The sequence below is a fragment of the Pyxicephalus adspersus genome, chromosome 6 (genome assembly GCF_032062135.1).
Source record: "Pyxicephalus adspersus chromosome 6, UCB_Pads_2.0, whole genome shotgun sequence".
NCBI lineage: Eukaryota > Metazoa > Chordata > Amphibia > Anura > Pyxicephalidae > Pyxicephalus > Pyxicephalus adspersus.
The window spans coordinates 71464552-71486695 of record NC_092863.1 but is presented as its reverse complement, the minus strand read 5'-3'; the positions used below and the strand labels follow the sequence as shown (position 1 = coordinate 71486695).

At 34.7% G+C, this 22144-nt stretch overlaps 1 protein-coding gene across 2 annotated transcripts in view; it reads right to left on the bottom strand.

Annotated features, from left to right (window-relative positions):
- ARB2A (ARB2 cotranscriptional regulator A) overlaps window positions 1-22144 on the bottom strand; it is a 249225-nt gene that overhangs the window by 78300 nt on the left and 148781 nt on the right. For both annotated transcript variants that reach the window (XM_072416157.1, XM_072416156.1), the window contains exon 9: window positions 5348-5464. In XM_072416157.1, coding sequence (XP_072272258.1) covers window positions 5348-5464 — 117 coding nt within the window. The remainder of the gene's footprint in view (window positions 1-5347; window positions 5465-22144) is intronic.

Below are 22144 nucleotides of genomic sequence, written 5' to 3'. Positions count from 1 at the left end.
AGACACCATTACATTGACTCTCTTTGTCAGAACCTGAAAAACCTGGTACAAAAAAATTATATTTCAAATAAAAGATACTGTTTCACTACTTTCTTTTGGTGTATCCTTCTGAATTATATTTTTTTCTTCTCTGAAAAAAGTCCAGACAGTTTTCTCCCATCAATCATGTTTGCCAAAAAGAAAAAAAAAAGGTTGATTGCTAGTCTGGTAAACAAGCTGGTATTGTGTATTTTTAGATGCTTGCTACTCTGCTTGTGCACCATGGAATCCATCCACGACGTAGAAAGATCCTTGACTGGTAGATCAAGTGTCTTATTGTATTTCTTTAATTCATTCTGTCTCGAAGAAGATGTCAGCTGTAAAGCAGTGAGGGGAAAATCTGAAAGCCTTGAATCGCCACCAATAAAGCCCAAGGAACGAAAGCTTGAATAGACTTGTCAAGGCAACCCACTGTTCAGAGTCCAAGGAGTTCAGCAAGCGATAAAGGGAAGACTGCTATATAGGATTAGAAAGGAAACTTCACAAAAAGTGATGAATTATTTTTAGTGTACATATCTTTATTTTAAATATGTTACATAAATAAATATAGTGCTTTATCGTGATTCTTTTAGTTAATTTACTTATTTATTCAAGTAATGGTGTATTACAGGTTCCATGTTTTCACTGTTAGAGTGTTTTTATTAGCTGCAATTTATTTATATGAATGTATATTGTAAAATGTGTTGTACTAATATTTTATGTACAAAATGTGAGTATAAATGTAGGATTTGTTAGGGGAATGTTTGCCCCTGTGTTACTTTGTATGTTTCTGAAGAATTGGGCATTCTTTATTTTTAAACTAACCAAAGGACCTGGGATAATGCATGTTTCTGCCTTTTACTCCTTAATTATTTTTTTGTCCATTTCAAGAACTTTTACTTGACTTTGTACAGCCCTGTTTTTTCCCCCCATGAACACGTTTCCTCACTCTATTTGTATGCATGTGTTTTATAATGTGTACCATTATATTGTCACGTTTCCGCTTATATTTTATTATTTCAATTTTCACTCAACTGTCCAATAGCCCTTTTCTTTAGATTTTTAGGGCTACATAGGGCTGATAATTCATATTCAAAACCTTCAGGGTGTATTGGGTAAAAGCACTAACCACTAAATGCGGTGGTTTGAGTTGTTAGCCATTTTGTCTGTACCGTGATGAAGCTATGTTGGGGCCAGTGAATAGAACCACAGTGCTAAACTTTTGTCACATTCAAATATAAACTCTATATTAAAAGTTAAAGTCTGTTGGTATATAAGTCTTTGAAAAGCAGTAGCCCTCCAGTTAGGTGAAGTAACATATTTTTTGCCAAGTGTCACATTGTTGGTGTTTGGTATTACATTTTCTCTGGAACAGTGTGTTGTGTGTGTATGTTCAGGCATTAAGTTGGTGTTGGGAACTCCAACATCTCCGGCTTCTACACAGAGATCTGCAGACATGTCAGAGATAAAACAAAAGAAGTATCCAAACAAGTCACTTTCTCTCTGGTGATTAAACGGCAGTAGCAGCATAGATTAAAAAAGCAATGTATAGAAGTTTGTATTTTTTTTTTTACTAAGGCAAATTGGAAATATTTATAAAAAAATTTTATATTCCTATGTACAGCGATTTTTCTCCCCTTGGTTCAATAGACAGAAAGATTGAAGGCAAACAGCTTCTGCTTTTCTCTTTAATACTTTATATACCAGGCATGGGCAAACTACGGCCCATGGGGCTTTTTAATAAAGCCTGCTTCTACGCGTAATTTATATTAGTTCATACAAACACTCTGCATCCATTTGATACTGGCCAGGCTCATCTGTCAAATTTGAAAACTCATTGTGGTCCCCGAGACAAAAAGTTTACCCACCCCTGGTATATACATTTAAAATGTAATTTAAAAAAGCATTAATTCAAAACCAATATTCTTTAAAAAACAGCTTTAGACTGATTATTGAACAACTGAAAAATCAGGGCTAGGAAAAAATGTTTCTTGACAGAAATAATAAATATGTGAGAGCCTTTTAATATGGCATGAATCACTGAAGAAATTTTTCTTATATGCCTATTCATTTTTTTTTTAAAGTAATGGAATTAGTATTATCATTGACAGACTACTGTATCAGAATCTTGTAAAACGCTATACATTAGCACACAATTAACACATCTCTTTATGTGAACTGTGACTGGGGCTTGGGAAGGAAAAAAAAAATCCTACACCGAGCACTGTCAAGATATGCAAATGAACGATTTGCTTTATCATTCATCTCAGCTCCTCATACATTGAAAATCCATGACTTGTATGCTTGCTAAAAATAGGCCAACAATGTTACTACAGAAAAGGTCTAAAACGACTTTTTTTTCCCCCCGTCTCTCAGTAATGACAGCAATTAGAGAATCAGACAAGCAGCTATTAGTTATATATTTTAAATATCATTCAATCTTTTCACACACCCCGCCTTCACCATGATAAGTCTCAAAGAAGATCTGGCTGCTTGGCCTTGCCTAAATAGAGTCAATTATAATATTATTATTATATCATTTTAATGCAGCTTTTACTAGTCGAGTAACAGTTTAATGTATATCCGTATAGGCAATTAGAAATATGAAGAAAAAAGAATAGCATGTAGCAGATAAAAGAGCCGCATAGAAAAAATTACCATATGAAGAGTATCCCAGTAGAGCAAAATAAGCAAAATAATATGTTTAATGTGGCTGATTGCAGCACTATTTAGTTTAGTTTGGTTCTTGTTCAACCTTTATTTTAGACTGCTCCCTGGAATGAAAATCATTACTTTAGGGACCTTTGAGGTCCTTAATTTGAGAATATTAAATTGTAAAAATTACTCCTTGAGCACTTAATTGCTTGTATATCCTCCTGTGACACAAGGACAGACCATAAATTCCCAATAATCATAATAGGTTATGACCCAGCAGAGCAACTGCACAGAATATAAAAAAAATTGTAGAGAAAAGACTTAGCAGAAATAAAAATATCTACACCTTTAAATCTTAGAAATGAGCATCAGCTGAACATTTTTTTTTGTCTAAAGGTAGATTATTTATGCAACCTTTTTATGACTTTGTCATAAGATATATATACATATATCATATAAGACCTTAATATACATAAGACCCAAAATAATATATACCATTTTTAATAACTTACGTCCGTTTTATTTTTTTAACCTTTAGTAATAGCACAGCAGAAATTTGATCCAATAACAGTCATAACTGTTTTCTGGAGGAAAGAACAAAGGAATAGCCCAATTACTTAGCCTCTACTCCTTCACTGTCCAATCACAGACTGCAAAGAGTGGGAGAGGACACAAAGAAAACAGAACTTGAAAAGCCATCTTTTAGTTACCTATCTGATAAGTCAGAAAAGTGCTATTACTATAACTCCTGGTGGGAAAATATGTTAAGTGATATAAATAAATGTAAGATACTTGCTGCTAAAAAAGTAAGGCTGGACATGGCTGCTGCAGTATCCATAAGCTGTAGTGATTTTTTAATTTGCATTAAAGTATCACATGTTAAAGTTATATAAAATATAAAGAATTTTACTAGCCTTCCCTAATGCAACTGTGTGAAAGGGACCTTAGGTTTCTTTTTTTGTTTTTTGTTTTTAATATAAAACTCCATAACAAAAAAGCCATACAGCCCCTCTTTACATATGTTTAATGTGCTGCAAAAGGTTTTTACATAAAAAGTTAAACAGACGCAGTTATCTTCCTGTCAGCCAACTGATGATAACCTTTCTTGCTCCTGTTTTTAGCTTAGTAAGTACAGTATATCCCTGAAAAGGCAAAGTGAAAATGTACCTTTAACATGCATTATTTCAAACTTTATGGGTCGGATTTATTAAAGCTCACCAAGACTGGAGAAGGATCTGGGTGATCTAGTAACCCAGAATGGATTTCCTAAATATAATTTGGTATTAGTTAGCAAATGTTTTCAATCATGGATCAGTTCCATTCCAGGTTTGCTGGATCACCCAGGTTTCCATGCATGATAGTCCATCTTTAAAAAATCAGGCCCTTTGTGTGCTGGGTTACAGCAATCTGTTCATTTAGAATAGAATGTGAACAAAACACAATTCAATTTTTACCCTCATCTGTACATCTCGGTGAACAGAAATGTACATGCGTAGTAGCATTGAGCTGTCACAATGTATAGGTGTAAAGCCAGCCTACAAGTTTTTAGGCACAAACACATATTTACAGTTTTCAATACTCTTGTTTTTTAGTTTCAAAAGAGGCACAAATCAAAATGTACAAATATTTGTTTCTTTTTTTATAGAAAATATTGATTTGAGATATATTTGTGAAACCATCACAGCAAATACAAAATCAGCAGCACTGTATTTGAATTTTATTGGTCCTCTGCTGTCAGAAAACATATAGTTTGGTTCCGTATGAACTACATACAGTAAGGTGCTGATAAGTGAACAAAGCCTTGGATTTGCACAGCTTGCTTGAAAAGCACTGCTTGCCTTGCACAAACATAAAATCAGAATCTTTCCAACATTACTGAAGATCCAATAAACATAGCATAGGGACAGTGGGAGTTCTCTATAGTATGGATATATGTAGCCATATGGCCTACCAAACTTGAAGTGTCAGGGTGAGTAAACTCACCTATACATAGGCTGTCTGAATGGGTATCCAGGTATTTGCAATGAGCAAAAGTAATCCTAGAACAAGACAATTCTCAGGCTCTACTGCTCTAATGACTTTTATTCTCATAGTACAGTACAAGCAGCTTAGTTTTACAGACCTGTAACCTACACTTATGTATTTGTATTTAAAGGGGTTGCACAGTGGATGGAATTCACTTCTAATAGGGTTAGGTAAGGCACCAAGCACTGTTCTGTATCACCAAAACTTAGAATGAACATTGCCTGGACTCATTGCACCAGTTCAGATGCTAGGTCCGCTAAGGTGTGCTTTTCTTTTAACACAGGTGTTCATACACTGGTACAAAATAAGTAATGACTTTTTGAGCACCAGTGTATGGAAGACAGGTGGTCGTCAAGTCATCAACCTGTCCAGGTTCCCTTAGCTGATTTAAGAGGCATGTGTTCCAGCTTTAGTATGTCTTTTTTCAGACGTGTTATTCATCATCATCATTGTCAGGTATAAACTTTAGCATTTATGGAACATGAGTTTGAAAATTATATATAATAAGTAATCAGATCAATGTATCTAAGTAACTATTTTGTAAATACACATTAAAAATCTTAATGTAACATGAAGACAGCTTTTTCAAATGATACATTTTCTTAGATTTTCTATACACGTTATGTATATAGCGAAAAACAGTTATTACCTCTCTCATCCATTCTCGAATTGTTTTATTGGCTTCCTGATGCCACACATTGTGAACGGAGTCTGTCAGAGCTACAGCAGTGACCTTACTTTTCACATCAGCTTCACGCTGAATCATCTGTTCGAAAAAGAACAAAAAAAGAGAGGTCTGAGAAACATATGCAAAATGTAGGATATTAGTCCAGCTGTGTTATAGATGGAGCAATTATTCAAACGTAGACTTCCTGTGTTTAAACCAACTTTGATGGGGTCTTAGCTGAAAAGTTTGTGTAGTAAAGACCAGCAGAAATAGGCTAGGAAATCACAATGCTGTTTTCCATTATCAATAGGTTAAATAATGACCTCTTTCACCAAAAAAAGTTGCATTTTTTTTTTATGTAAAGTTTGCATCAGAGTCTAGAGAAACAAACTTTTTACTGCTTCACCATACACGGTTTCTGAAGTTTAAATTTCAGCACAGATCACCTTCATTCATAACTCACTAACAGCAAACATAGCATCATAAGAAGTATTATAACATATATTGCAGTTTTTTTAAAGCTTACAAAACATACAAACCGCACAGTCCCATTTGCAGTAAAGCACCAAATTATTTATTTTAGCTTATTATTACTTTTCACATTTAATTTGAAAAGGTCAAGAAAATACAGCTGTATGTAAGACTTACTGAATGGATATTTGTGACAATTCACTGTTGCTCATAAATTTTTTTTTTTTTTTTTTTACAAAGTACAAACTTGTATTGTATTTTAGGTTTGGTTAAATAAATGTAGAACATAAAGGTAAACAGAGAAGGTGAGACTTACAATTGTAGTAACACAAACATATACAAATAAACTCCCACCAATGTTATTACATACAAGAGGATTTCAAAAGCACTACAGGTTTCTAAAGCTCAGCAGTAGTACGATTGCTATTACTAAAACCTTGGAGAAATGGGGGACTGAGAAAATACACCATATGATTTTTGACAAATGAAAACTCCAACTTACATGCTCCAGTACTAGCATCCTAAACCCCCTTGTTTGCTAGACTTTTTTTTTGTTAGTTTATCTAAAACAAACTCAGTATTGCTTGTCTAAATTTTTGCCCACAGAGGGCTTTAAGTCCATGAGCCACAGCTGATTCCAACATGTGTCAAACCATTTGGTTCTGTAAATACTTGTAGAACCATATTTTGGTTTGCTAGGCCAGGACCATCCAAGTACCCTATTGTAGCTATATTACAGTTTTTTGAAGCAGTGGCAAGTGAGCAAATGTGCTGCAAAACTGTTCAGCCTTTTGTGACCTGATCTAGAACCTTAAAGTTGTTCTCCTCCCATAAAAATAAATAACAATGTCTTTACTCTTACAGTACTTTTATGTTTAGCTGCCTATACATCCAGATGTAACCATGTTTTCAGTGAAGTGCCTACTCCTATTTTGATGATATGCCCATGATGAATTTCTCATGTCTACTTTACATTAATTTCCCTTATCTACAGCTGCCACTATAACAAAACTAATAAAGTGGTGGAATGGGAGTAGAGAACTGAAGTTCACACAGCCCACTCACCCTGTCCTCCTGTAACTAAAGGCTCTTCTCCATAAAGCAGGTAGTGCAAGTAATGATTTAAAAAAAACAAAAAACAAAACTCTTTACCCGTTCACACGGAAACTCACCTATACAAATACTATCCCTTAATGCCATGTTAATAAATGCAGATAACAGACTCTAATCAAACTGCAATATTTTGATAAATGGCTGCAGATAAAATTCATATGATTTAAAGTGGAACTTAGACCTAAATTGTATGATGTGCATATTCTGTGTGCCCACACCCCTGCCCACTGCTCCTTTCTAAAATGCTGCATTAGACTAAAAAAAAAAAAAAAAAAAAAAAAAACAGGATAAACTTACTTTCTGTAGGTTTCTCTGTGTATTAAAAAGAAAGTGCAACATCGTTTTTAATAAAATCCCAGGGAATGTTGAGTGGTCGAATCCTTGTGAAAAAACAGCCCTTCCCCGTGCTGCAGCATCTTGCAAACTGGATTCCTGGGATCTCACAGATTCCCCGCAGGATTATCTCTCTTTTACAGGGAAAAGTAAGAATGGCATCTTATTTTATTCCTTCAGAAGTGTATGCAGTGTATTACAGTATTTTAGTAAGAGGGAGGGGGAAATATTGCATTTTTAATAGATCGGGGATATACCCTCTGTCATGTTCTGTGATTGCCATTGGTATTCCTTTTGAAGAGATTCACAGGTCAATTTGTGCAGGAGAAAAGAAAATCTGAAGTTTTCAACAGACCAAGTGGAGAGAAAAAAATCTTCCAGCTGGTAAATCTGTCTAAGCAACTTTATGAAGATTTCTTCCTATTTCCTGCTGCTTCATGATCAGAGGAAGTAGTTGGAAAAAGGAAGTGAATAAAATGACGATTTTAACCTTTTCTTTCACAATCAAGAACAAAATAGTGAATGGAATATGTAATGTAAATTGCTAGGCTGTCAAGTGATTTGGGCTGCAGGTATGAAAAACAGAAGTTCTGAAGCAGACCGCATACTTGTTTAAGAACAGTATTGAGGGCAAAGACAAGTAACATTTCTGGTAAGAGGAATCGGCAAGAGAAGCATTTATATTTTAATGGGTTTCCTTTAAATGGGCCAATAAAAACAGTCAGCAAAATGCATCTATTTATTCAACTATTCACTGTTTTATTTACTATTTTTTTCTACTTTCACTGGGCTGTCATGAACACATGCTCTTCTGGACTAATGTACCATCAATCATTCCAGCATTACATACAGTTGTCTGCAGGCTAATGTAGCCCACCAAGTAATGTCCAAATCGTATCACCGCCAATCAGCTGCCTACATTGTTTCTCTACTCTAGGAGTTTTATTGTAGCAGGGTGCACTTCTGTCAGCAGTAAAACATGTAGGACACCCTTCTGATCCCTTCCAACAGCAATGAGATATTTCAAGCAAATCCTGTGATGACAAAGGAAAAAAAGTGGTACATTTTGATTTTCCTTTTTATCTGTATGTGAGCTCCAAAATGTTGTCACATAGCACACAATAGCTTGAGTATAATAGTGGGAGTTTTTCCCACAATGCATTCTGATAGCAATATTGCATTGAACAGTCATATAGTAGACAAATATACATTAACAAGCACTTACCAATTGGGCTATTATCTGCATAACTTATGGGTTTTGTCTTAACAATAGGGGATTTGACACATGCTAAATTTTCACAACATACGCAAAACTGCATCCAGTAAAACAAATTAAGATTGCACAAAAGGCATATAGTGTAGAATGGAAATTTATTTTCTTATGGCAAGATAACATTTTTACATTTCCAGATCAATACAGTTAAGGCTAAGGCAGTCTGAAAAGTAAAAATTCACAGTGTTAAGGAAAGAAACAATCACTAGGTGGATGTTTCCTTTAGGTGACTGACTTGGAACAAGTATGTGAATATGAAGTATGATACCCTTAAAACATGCAAGAACATTAATAGATTTTGAGAGGTTATTAAGTAGAAGTAATTTTATGGATCTTTGCTTATTTGGGCCATTCTCTAGTGCAGCACCAAGACAAAGGTCAAACATCATCATGCTCTTTAGTGTATAGACAAACAACAATTGTTTCAGAGGGAAGTAGCTGGAGGAGCTCCAATATAGCTAACAAAGTTATGGTAAATATTTGGTTAAACTGGCAACCAACAACCTACTCAATGTACTGTTCCATCAGTGTAGATTTAGATTGCCCTTACCAAAGACAGCAAAGCCACCAGGGTTTTAAAGGAAATCTCAATATCAGTTAAATCCAACTATAATGATGTAACCATTGCAGTTCTACAGTATATTGTACTACAAAAAGGTGAATTAATTCCTGATCAGCTGAGCCCTGGGGTTCAGAAAAGAATCAGGACAGCTCATGTTGGATAGTCAGAATCAGTGTAGACCAGACTTGACTTTCCATCACATATACTCATTGGACTGATTGGGAAGAACTGCTTTTTTTATAAGCTACTCAAACAAACCAACAAAATCAGAACAATCAGAACGTTTATTAGCAGTTTCTTGGGTTTACAACAATATTTGGAGAACAGTAATGAACTAATCCAAATAATATTGTGCAGTAACACCAATGCTTTCAGTCAATTCACTCTTTTCTTCAAAGTTAGCAACCTTTTAACTAAATTTCCTTTGCAGTAAGGTTTTTACACAATGTTATCACAGTCCCTGAGTATAAGACTACACTACATGAAATGACATCTGTGTGATTTGATAATTGTTATCCACAGGAAGTTCAGCCAATGACTTCCTGCAGCTGAAAGACTGCTGCTCAGATAAGATACAAACATGAAATCTCTGGAAGTAATGAAGGAGAGATACACCATTGTTTCCTCTATGGAATCCACAGTCATGGGATTCCTTTGTGTGCAATGGAACTGTTACAGTACAACACCAGCACATTAACCATGGCAGTCCTATACGGCACTCCGATATCACCCAGTTTTTTTAGTATGGTGATGAGCTATGCAACACAATTAGCATTTAAGACATCTTCCTACAGATACTTTAAGAACTGGACTATAAATCAGATATTTTGTGAAAACAGTTTTTAGAGCATTTGCTCTATGCCTAAAAAATGAAGAGACCAGCGAAATATAGAATGCTATACTTCACTATATTTGGCTACACAACAACCCCACAACCACAGCTCATGTCTGGCTAATTTGTTCTGGCTAAAGACTTAGCACAAGATCATCAGGCGTAAAGTGTTTTAAATCTTCTCCGGCAGCTGGAATATCAGCACCCTCATATAGTCAGACCTTGGGCCACTCAAAGAAGCATTTGGACAACATCAAAGACTGTCAGGCACTGCAGCTCCTTAGTACTAAAGCAAACACTTAATAAACACTTGTGTGTACTGAGCATTTTGAATCCCGTTAAGTGAAAAGTACTTTCTTTCCCAATAAAGAAATGAAAGGTGCACTGCAATCATTCTAGTGACCACATACTCTATTAATGATGTTTCCTGTTTTGTGCAACTTTAATAATTTCCAGTTACAATAATTTAAAATGTGAGGTTGTTAGCAAAACTACATCACAAATGAATGCTTAACTGGTAAACTATTGTGTAGATTGGTAATTATTAAAAATGATCTGCAGAAACATGATTCAACATGCAGTACCCTCGCAAATATAATTTATTTTAGATTTTTTTTAATTTTTCCTATTGAGCCAGCAATGCTGAAATACATCCATTCACACACACATGGAATTTCTCTGCATCCAAGATCCCCTGCTAGGGAGGCCTTTACAAAAAGAGGTTACAATTGTTCAACAAAAAACATAATATTGTCTGAATGTAGTTTAGTTTAATGTTTAGGCTGCATTGTTGTGGAAGAGATGCTGATTTCCAAAGCATCGTCTTTCTGTGTGTACCAAATCTGATGCCATTTTGCAATATCATTATATTTACTCCCCCCCAAATACATGAGAAGCACAGACATGCAGGATATCTATGCTCAGTAGGTATGGTGCTATCCACACAGCAATATGTGAACATCAATCTTCCTACAGCTCAAATAAAAAATTGGATTGAGAATTTTCAGGTCAGCAGAACTCTGAGCCATGTTTAACACAAACACAAAGCCAAGTGATGAGCAAGATTACAAGGGAAGGTACCCAGCAATGAGCTCTGCACATCACAGATGGATATGAAGCTTTAAAGCAAGGTTATTTAAGCAAAGACAGCTGGATTTCCACTGCCTCAACAGGATAACACAATATTCACTTTTCCTGCACTTTGAAGATGCAACCTTAGTTCTCTATGCTCATGTCAAAACTAGAGGAAGGAAAAGCCCTAAAACAAGTAGCAGTGATGGATAAAGAGTGTCAAAAGATACTTTGAGGGTCAATACCATTAAAACACACATAAAAAACAACAACCTAACCCTAACCTAACTTTTTCTGTTTAAAAGGAATAGCAAAAAAAAAAAACTTCCCCATTCCACTTGCCATAAACAAATAAAGCTATTATACTATTATGTGTAGCTGTTTTTATTATAAAGGCGAGACATACAATGTTGTTTTAATAGTTTTACCAGTTTTATTAAAAGTTTTTCAACATAACAATCAATGAAAATACAGTGGAAATTTATTGGAGAGTAACTTTAAACTTCAGATACCTAATAAAGAATTGCGTCATGTGACTTACGGTCAGCATCTTACCCATTCGAAAAGTATAAGTGGATAAACTTTGTTATGATTATTCATCCATATCCTTTGCTACTGAAATTCATAGTCACTAGATTAACATACATAATTCACCAGCACAAAAATGTTATTATGAAACTTTTTTTCACTAGTTGCACTAAAACAGAGCTTCTTTTGCACACATCTGCAACAACAGAGGTCTGCAGGTATCAGGGAATGTGTCCGAGCTTCCACCCAGGCATGTCCCATGTAACTAAAACCTAGGTATTTGTAAAAAGCCAATTATTTGGTGTCCTAAGACTTTCTAGGTACAATTTCATCTGATAGATAAATAAGATAAAAATAGGTAAAAATCACATAATATATATATATATATATATATATTTATTTATTTATATATATTTATTTATTTGTATTGTGTCGTCTAGAATCACTCATCCCCTAAGGCCTATGCCAATGTTGTCCAAATGTCCACAGAGTATGGACCAGGTGCCAGTAAATATAGAAGGACTGGACAAGTAATATAACTGGCAACTTGTCTTCATATTTGCCTTCTCTTTAATGGACATATTGTACAGAAGGGAGGTACAGAAAGTTTTTTGAAACAGATGTGTTGGAATTTCATTTTACAAATCAGAGTTTCTCATGGACTTAATTAAAGATGAAAGGTAAACTTGTCCAGAAAGCAAAAATTTACATACTAAAAGTTAGCAGTATATGCATTTGTATGTTCAGAAATATCTGTGTTTAATAGTTTTTTTTTTTTACAAATGAGTTAGGCATGTGTGCTAATATCAGAATGCTTTATTATTAAATGGAACATACTCTCATATGTTCATTTACACAGTGCTTTATTTATTGCATGTCTGATACATTTACATTAAACATAGTAAAAATAATCCTATGATGACCAAAAGGTTTCTGTGTTTTGTTTTTCAAATTACACAGCTACAAAAACAATTGAACCTACGGGGACTTTTAAACTTTGTAAATGCCTTACTGCCTCCTGTCACACATTAAGTTTCTTTATACTTTCAAAATGGTTAGTGTACCACCATACACCTGATACAGTAAAGAATTAGCAAGTTTAAAGAAATGTTGCTTTCTGTATTGGTTTTCATACAACTTTTTTTCACTAACAACTTAGAAACACTTGGCTAGGCTTAGACCTGCCTACAGATCAAACGATCTTATGAGACTCCTTGTAGCTGAAACCTTGACAGCCGCTTGGATAATTGCATTGCAGCATCTGCAGATGGGCGGAAGTGTACAGCACTGTACTGCACATACATGCATCTCCTTATTGCAGCTTTAGGTACAAGTGTCTTGTAGTATCTTCCCTAAGATACCATTTACTGGCATGAAAAAGAGGTTACAGTACCACAACCTCACTGCCAGGCTGCACAGTCTTAAAATTTGTATTAAAAGGCTGGCAGGCTGCCAAGATTCCGCTCTCTATGGAATAGTGAAAAGAAGCTGCTACTTAAGTGCATCTGTTGTAAATTTAAAGATGCATTTTCCTACAATGCATGCAGATATAGCAGTGAATAAGAGCTTGTTTGAAGCTGCTTTTAATGTTTGTTTATTATTGAATACTTAATATGCAAAATCTGAGAGTGCTGAGGAAGCTATGAAAGCAGAAGTATGTGTTGGCACCTAAGAGTGTCTGTACTGCAGACCAAATTATACTATAAACTCTTAGTCTATTATGACAGCAATTTAAGAAACTGACCATCAATAAATATTATTTAATGTAGAACTCACCATGATTGCCATTTTGATCATTACAGTCCTGTCTACCATTCGACTGCATCTCCAGTAGAATGTTCTACTTTGTGGTGACAGGTTGTTCAGAACAGTCTTTTAAGTGCACAACTTGTTCTCTGCTACCAAATGCTGGTGACTTAAGAGATGAATAGATTCTGCAGTGTCAGAAAAAGCCTGCAGAAATCTCCAGTAAATGAGACACAAATGCTTCTATATTTTTAGCTTTTCTTAATTCCAGTGTGATAAGGCAATCAAATTTATGGTTCAGACACAAAAGCCAGACAAATTTGGAATGAAATGCAGCAAAGCACGTTTGCATGTTTCTATACACCCTCATCAGTTTGCAGGGATTAAATTGGAATTATTATCGGTTGATTTAGACACTTGCAGATTTTGATTTAAAGTGCACACATCACATTTTACTAGCAGCAGAAACGATTTTGGAAACCCAAAGACAGTTTGTTACTGAATTAGCAGCCAGAGAAATTGAATTTGTGATTTTTGGGCTAATAATCAAAAAGTCAAAAAAGACATGAAACTTATAATTGAACTGTAATTTTTCTAACACCCCCTTTCCTCCAGCATTTTCAGCTATCCTTACCTACAACCTTACTGCTTGGAAAGCTGTACTGTGCCACCTGTCTGCTGCAATGCAATTTCTAGCCAAAAAATCATAAAAAGTTATAAATCCTTTGAGCTGAACTAACACATATACTGAGGTCTCTATGGAATGGAAAGCCTGCCCACAGGCTGACAGAAAGGCTTCCCACTAAAATGAATCAAGGTCATGATGTGAATACCCAGGTACAGCTTTGAAGATTCATAAATTGTGGTGTCAGGCAGGCCAATCTCAAAGCATAGAGGTTGTCACCAAGTATAACATTTAGTGTTAGTGCAAGGGAATGGGGGAGGGCATAAATTGGGCTTGGCCCTAGAACTGCATTTAATTTTTAATATTTTTTTAGGCGGAGGGCAATGGCTGCATTCTGTGTGCAAAAATAGCATTTTTTCATTCTGCTTACTACAGAGAATGCAAGTTCACATCACTATGAATCACCTGCTTAAGTGCAAAGCATGCTCACAGTTTTATATATTTCAATGCTAAAAATTCTAGCATAAATATATTTTCTCTAAAAAAAATAATGCCTGTCCTTGAGTGCCTTCATTTTGTTCATTGATAAGTATCCCTGAGGATGATTAATAACATGCATAAAGTACAGTTTCTGTAAACTGCAGGTAGATAATGGGTTTGCATTGTACTAACCCTATGAACATATTTCGAACTTGTTTCATTTTAAAAAAAAAATTCTATATGCACAAAGCATGTTTGCATACAAAAGTAAAAATTCATATATTTTTGACCAAGAAAAATAAATATATGCAATAAGTGCATTGAAAATAAATCACACAACTAACATTCTTTCTATATTTTAAGTATCAAGAAATATTATATAGCAACATCATCAAAACAGTGTTTTATAACTTAATTAGGATTACATGAATATTCTAAGACGATGGTTAAGATCAAAGTTATTTTACAACTATTGTTTATAGCCTTAAAAATCACAAAACTGGATTTATGGCATCACAACCTAGTGAACTCACCAGTACTTTGTGTTTTATCCCTGCTGAGACAAGGTAAATGATAAATTCATACATGTAAAGGTTACCAAGAGATTAAAATCCTTAGGGCTGGACAATAAACTTATATTAACAAGATATACATGACCAATACTATCCAGGTTAATGACAACTTTCCAAACATTAGTTGCATACATTCCACACAGTCTGCATTTTTCTTAGAAAAAAATGCAAAACGCAGAAATATAATAAACAGTTGAACTATTACAGTACATGGCATGCAGATACCAAGTTTACCACACACATACAGTAAATATAAAGCTGATAAATCACTTGTTTTAGGCATTGTGTCTGATGCTTAAACACAGGAAGTAGGATGACACAACATTTAATATTTTTTCCCCTCTTGTTCTGTGATAAAAAAGAAAATATTGACACCAAGATACCAAACCCACTTCAGTGCTACAGGAAATTACTTTGCGGCTGACTTATCTCTGTAGCTAGTTGAATATGGTTAATGAGTTTTACAGTGGGAAAAATGACCCCAGGAAGAAACTAACTCCAATAAATCTGTTATCTTAGGATATCTTCATTTGTCTAATTAATTTAAATCATGTGGTCAGTATGAATACCTCAAACTTCATTCAGCTTGCATGGCATGCCTTGTGCTAAAGGTACATTAAGATGTCTGATGAAAACAATATGGTTCTTTGGGTCACACTATACTGCATTTTGTGGAAACTTAAGTCTCAAAAGAATCCTGTAGGGGTTAAATAGAAACATTTTTCTAAAACCTAAAATGAGTCTGCGTGTAACCATTTGGCACACATAATGTATTTCTTCTTATTATAAAAAAAATAACATTGCATCTGCAGCAGGTCCATAAAATGTACACACTTTACACAGACAATCCTTGGTAACTTTGTTTGATAGCTAAACCTATTAGTAAAACATTAGCATTAGAATGTTAAACTGTATATTATCATATTGTTAGTTTATTATCAAAAGGAGATTTATTTTCTCAGCAATACCTGTGACCCTATTACAACGCAAATAAATTACAGAATGAGATGTTACAAATATATTATGCTAAACACTGAATGTCATGATAGAGGCATAAAAAGCAAACATACAAAAAAAAATATCTGCAGAATATAAATGTAACAATTATTTGATTTTACATAATTTTATTAGTTTTTTTGATACATATGATTGCTTTTTTAATCATTTAGATTTTTATTTAATGTAACTAATACAATGGTGGAATTCCAGTAAAATTAGAAAAAAATATGTCTGAAAAATGTTCTCCCCATTATTACTGGAAAAGAGGTAAACGCTTGTGAATCCAGAACTCCATGATAATCAGTGTAGGCAGGGTGGAATGGAGGGTTAATTGTAGGCAGGTTTGATGCAGTCCAGCTGTAGGAGATTCCTCAACTTTAATTCATCTAGGAAAAGTGTGCAACGTATTCCTATTTGTTCTTTTACGAAAAATCTTTGCAATATATTTATAAAAAAAGACAAAGAATTTATGATTTAAATGCCTGCTAACTTTTTGTTGCATTTAAGCCTGTTAAAATATTTTTTTATTTAGATTGCTATATTTTGAAAAAAACAAAACAAACATTGTTTTGCTAAAACAAAACGCCTCCCTGTAAAGTCCTCTGGTATACCCTCTTTGTGGTATAAAAAAAACAACAAAAACCCAAAACATCAGTAAATCTGTACTTTCCCTCACAACATTACAAAGTCTTATAATTACAATGAAATAATTACAATTGGCAAAAACATTTTGCTTCCAATGCACTAACATTTTATTGACCCAGATTAAAAGTTATTTGTATTTCTCTATTACCTTCACAAATGCTTGTTTAATGTGGCTATTTTGTTTAGAGAAGTATTTTGTGTAATATAGACTTACTAAGGGCAAAATGGGTAGTGCAGATTAGCTTTTGGTAACCGTGCAGTATGGTCAGTCATATGGCTTGAATGTGTATTAAACAGACATGCATTTGGAGCAAATTTTTTATTTTATCCCATAGTCCCCCCTATTCTGCCACTCGTCATCCTTGCAAACAGATGTTATGGCCACTGACATTACTACCAATGCCTTTTGCTGGAGGTAATAAACGATTAGCTACAGAACCATGGTGTAAACTTCATGTTTTTCTTTTCTGTTATAAACCCAGAAAATGTCTAGGAAATTAATGCAACTATATCGGGATTTGAAATTAACTTTTGATAGCTAAGAGCAATAAACTGCTAGGGGGTGGAAAACCTATTATAACAGTGCTGGCATCTGATTGCAAGTAGACAGTTAGCGCCTGCACATAACATTTCATATGATGAAATGTTGGATAGAACATAATCTGCCCCCTTATTGATTAATCAGTAATTTACTTATGGACTGATAAGGCATAACAGGAGATGCCAGTCCCACTTAAATGACAGATCTATTACTAAAAGGTCAGGCTGAAGCTCAGACTGTCCCAGCTGAAATGCAGAAATACTTTTAAATATGCTGTGTGTAAAGAAAAAAAAAGAGGAATAAACTACCATTAAGGATGCATTTGGCTCCCTCAATTCAAATGAAATAGTGGCACAGGAGGTAATTAGAAACTACAACAATATACCTGAAGTTTGAATTTAAATATAATAACTACATTCTTCATTCAGACTTTTAAAAGTTGATTTAAATTTACCAGAAAGAAAACTCGAAGTACAAAAGGATGGCAGGAATATAGAGGCTTACCATAACAGCTTTCCCTCTCAAAAGTAGTATACTTTTAGTCTTGGATCAAACTGAATGCTTTCCATATTGTAGCATTAGCTGTGTAATTTGTCCACTGCCAAGGACTCAGCACAACAAAGAGGTATTTCACATTGAAACAATTAAGAATTCCTGCTTGACCACTTCCTTGCTGGTGGAACTATGAGCGTGCTCATAAAGAATACACTTCCAGATTCTCCAGCAATGAAAAGGTCCATGAAATCCTCCAGGCTGAGCATGATACAACTGCACTGGGCATCAAGTACAGGCCTGACAGATTACTGTAGTTTATGCTGAAAGCCTGTCTCTTTCAATCTAACGTTTTGCATAAATGTCTTAATCACGATTCAGGAGAAAAAAGTCCCAATTACACATTTCAAAGCTCGGCTTGTTCATATCAGACTAGCTTCCTTTTTATTTTTATCTGTACTAGCCTATGGATCTCTTTTTAAGCATGTGAAAATGTTGAAAGGAAATCTTTCTTTTTCTTGTTATGCATATGTTGCTCCCATAAGGCACTAGGTAAATGTCAGTATCTACAGGAAAATCAACACTATTGTCTCAGTCAGCTTTGCAGTAGAATAAGGTAGCTTTTAAGCAAAATAATGTATACTAAGCATGGCAAGCTAAGAAGACTTTTATGTCAATTTACATAGGTGTGTAAGGGAAATTTGTAATCTCCTAATAGAATGAGATTAGTCCTTTATTCTGTAACTGCCAACAAGCGGTTAATAATACTACACCTCTGTGTTTTTCTTGCATTATGTATACTTAAAAAACAAACTAATTGTACTAAAATCTGTCTTTTTTATAATTTTATTGGAATATACATTCATAAATATATGAAGTGATACAAATTTTATTATATACACTGTTGTGCATTACCATTATTCAATATCAGTCACATCTGCTGTATTTGCTAGAAGTGCAAAGAGAAAAAAAAAACTTTCATATTACCAAAATTTTGAACATGCAGACCCCTGCATACACACAAGGATCTAAATTGCTGTTCAGATATATAATCACTACTATTTAGACAGCTCATCATATACAAAAAAGAAATGTTAACAGGACATTTGTGTTAAAAGTGTGGTATTTAGCTTCCATACTTGGACATATTCTAGTCTATTTTTGTATCCATGTTTAGTATCTGTTCTGAACCCAAACCTCTGTCTTGCAAACAGTATTAGGGTATTTTAGCGAATATACATGTGTGCTGATCAGTTGGTATAGTTAAAGACATACAAATATTTTAAGGGTTGTATCATTTAAATTAATTTAAAGAGCACTTGGCCCATTATCCAAAAAGACCAAACCTGTGGGCCTGGCTCTAGGTCATGGCAATTGTTATGCTAAATGACTTTTTACTTGGATAAGCTCGTGAAAATTCTAATCATTTTGCATAAATGGACTAAAAACTTTGTAGTAGTTACTAAACACTTTTAAGGAAATACAAAATTCTAAATGGAACCCCAGACAAGTGTTCATACTATATTTGAGAAGATAAAAAGGGTTAGGAAGCTTTGCAACATAAAGAAAAATAATGATGTGCATAGTGCGGTAAACCGTAGCAGGTTTCCTTTCCCTTACTTTACAGCAGGGTAAACAATGAATGGTAACTTAGGATCAGTTACTATAGATTACTCTGCCTTGCCTTTTTCTTATTAAATAAACATGTTACTGTCCTAATTGTACACATTTGGAAACACAGGTCAAAATGTCACATAGCTTCCAATTGTTTCATTTTTCAGAAGGCCAGTCCCTCATCTGAGCCATACCTCTAATGTCAGTTGTATATATTTGTATCAGTTAAATACAAGTACTGCAAACTTTTTTTTTTTTTTTTGTTCTTAAAGGTAAAAGATGGTTTTCAAACTTATTACATTGACATGAAGTTAGAATTTGCTTGCAAAAAACACTTTGGTTTCTTAATAGTCACATGTGTACTTATGAGTTATTTGACTGTTTTAGCTTCTGTTGACCGCTTTTGTGTTAGTAAATACTAAAAACATTTGTTTTGCAAATACAATTCTGGCCCTATAACCCTGGAAATAAATGATCATCCTTGTTCCCAAGAGAATCTGAATATAATAACTATAGATAGAAAAAAATGTATCATACTGTTATGCCTATTCTGTTTGTAGTCATCTGTTTATTTCAAAGAAGTCAAAAGTTTTTGGTCAGATGGCAGCAAAGATGCAAATGTACAATCTACACAGTAAAAACTGAAGATTGATAGATTTATAGATAAGATAGATAAACTTCTTAATTCATGGCTGATTTTCATTTGACCCATTGTTGGAAAATTTCTCTAACTCCTAAACTCCTATTCTTTCTTCCTATCTAAAGATGTTCAGCCCACATGCTGTCTGTTAGGACTGCTGGCATGGTATATAAGCCTCATCACAGGACAAACTGAGCCTCCTGGCTTTGACAAAAATGACATTTCCAGAGCATGAAAAATGACTCTTCCTCTCTGCTCTAGTTACATTTGCTGCTTTAGAGGTGCTACTGGCAGATTACTATGAAATTAATGCTGCAGGCTGATTAGTGAACAATGTTCTCTCCTTCCTATAAATTATAAGTGTGGTTATATTTTAATAAAACAATGATAACAAAAAACCTAGAGATCTACTAAACACTCGTGCAAGGGAGCTGGAACAGAGGATAAGCAGTGCCCTCTAGTGTCACATAGAAAAGATGGATGCTCTATGTGACCGTGATCTTCATGAAATTCTTTTTTAAATATCAGTGAAAACACGACATCATTTGAGGTCAAATGTGTTATAATATGGAACTCCTAATTAAAGAATGTCTGCCATTTGCATTTCTCTACATCTAGAGCAGAACTGCTCCAAAGTTATTTATACATCAAACTGTTATACAGACTATTTGAACATTGTTTTATTGTGCTATCTCTTTTGTTTTCACCAGACATCATTTGGAAAGTGTGACAAGATCTTGAAGTGTAAAGGCAATAGGAATGACCACAAGATACCAGTCCTTGGTAGTTTCTTGACCCAAGATATGCACAATTTCCACATAACATATAGAATGACATCTTGGCAATGCACAGAAGAATTTGGAGGGATGGAGTGTCTGAACTTAAACTGGAATTTAAATTCTGTGTTTGGTTTTAAAGGGGGTGAAAAACCTTCTGCCCCCTGTTATAGCATTCTGTAATCTTTTACAACTGCAGTGCTGAAAAAACAACCCACAAAAGGAATTGCCCTTGTCAGTCTGCCCCAGTGCAGAGATTCTCTCATACCTCACAAGCCTATTATATATAGCTTTTAGACACAAGTACTGTTGTGACTCTAATTTACCTGTCAGCTCCCAACCTGCACTGTGGAATTGAAATAAAGCAGCGCACCTCCATATCTATAAAACTCATAATTTGGGCACCTTTACAGATTAGGCAGTGGAAGGGGTTTCCTGAAAAGTCAGCCCAATTTGCCCCAATTTTGCCATTAGTGGGGGAGGGGGGGTGTTATCTTAAGTAACCTCCCCATGACTGTCTCTTGATCTTTGGGGAAGCAGAAGGCTTCAGAGAGAAGGAGACTGTTTGATAGCAGTCTTGTAAGTGAAAAACAATTGTTTTGTGCAGCTGGTCTCAGGAAATGATTTTCCTGTTCGAGCATCATGAACTGTAGTGCAAGCTAAAGAGGTTATTTAAAGAAAGAGGATATAAAAGAAGAAAGCTAAATATGCCTGTTAGTCCTATAAGTGTACTACTACTAGGCTATATGCTTTCAGTTTTATTTTATTTTTTTTTATCATTTGTGGGGAGCAGAAAGCAGTAAAAGAAGACTACGGATATAAGAGATGTGTACTACCCCCTGATCCTCCAATATGGGCTGGTGACCTACTCACCTATCCATACCCACCCTGCATAACAAGCACAATGGTTCCTAGTGCTGTTACCTTATGCTTTATTAGCACAGGTTACTGTAGGTTTTTTTTTTTTTTTTACCATTCTAGCCTGTTACTTGGTTGCTCCAGACTGGATTTACATGCTGCTACACCAACCAAAAAATAATTTGAGGGTAAGTTTTGCTTACTCCACTACCTCCATTGTTGTGACAGGGCTCAAGCCTGGAGATTGGCCACTCAAGCACCAAAAGCTGTAGGGTCGGAGACAATGCTCCTTTGTATAAAAAAAAAGTTAAAACTAGTTTATCAAATATTTTCTATGCCCAGAAACTGTAATTGTGGCCTCTTAAAGTTGGCCAATCGTAGGTACCGCCTGAGCAGGGCCCTACACTTTGTGTAGGGCTGTTTTATTAGGTTATTTTACTTCCCCCTATGAAAAAAAAAAAAAAAGATTACAATCTAAAGCAATAGACACAATTTACGGACTGGTATTTCAGTCATTCCAAAACATACATTATTGGTATTCTTTTTAGTAAAATTGAATAAACCTGGTAAATTTGAGAATAAATTTATTTTATTTTTTTTTCAGCTTG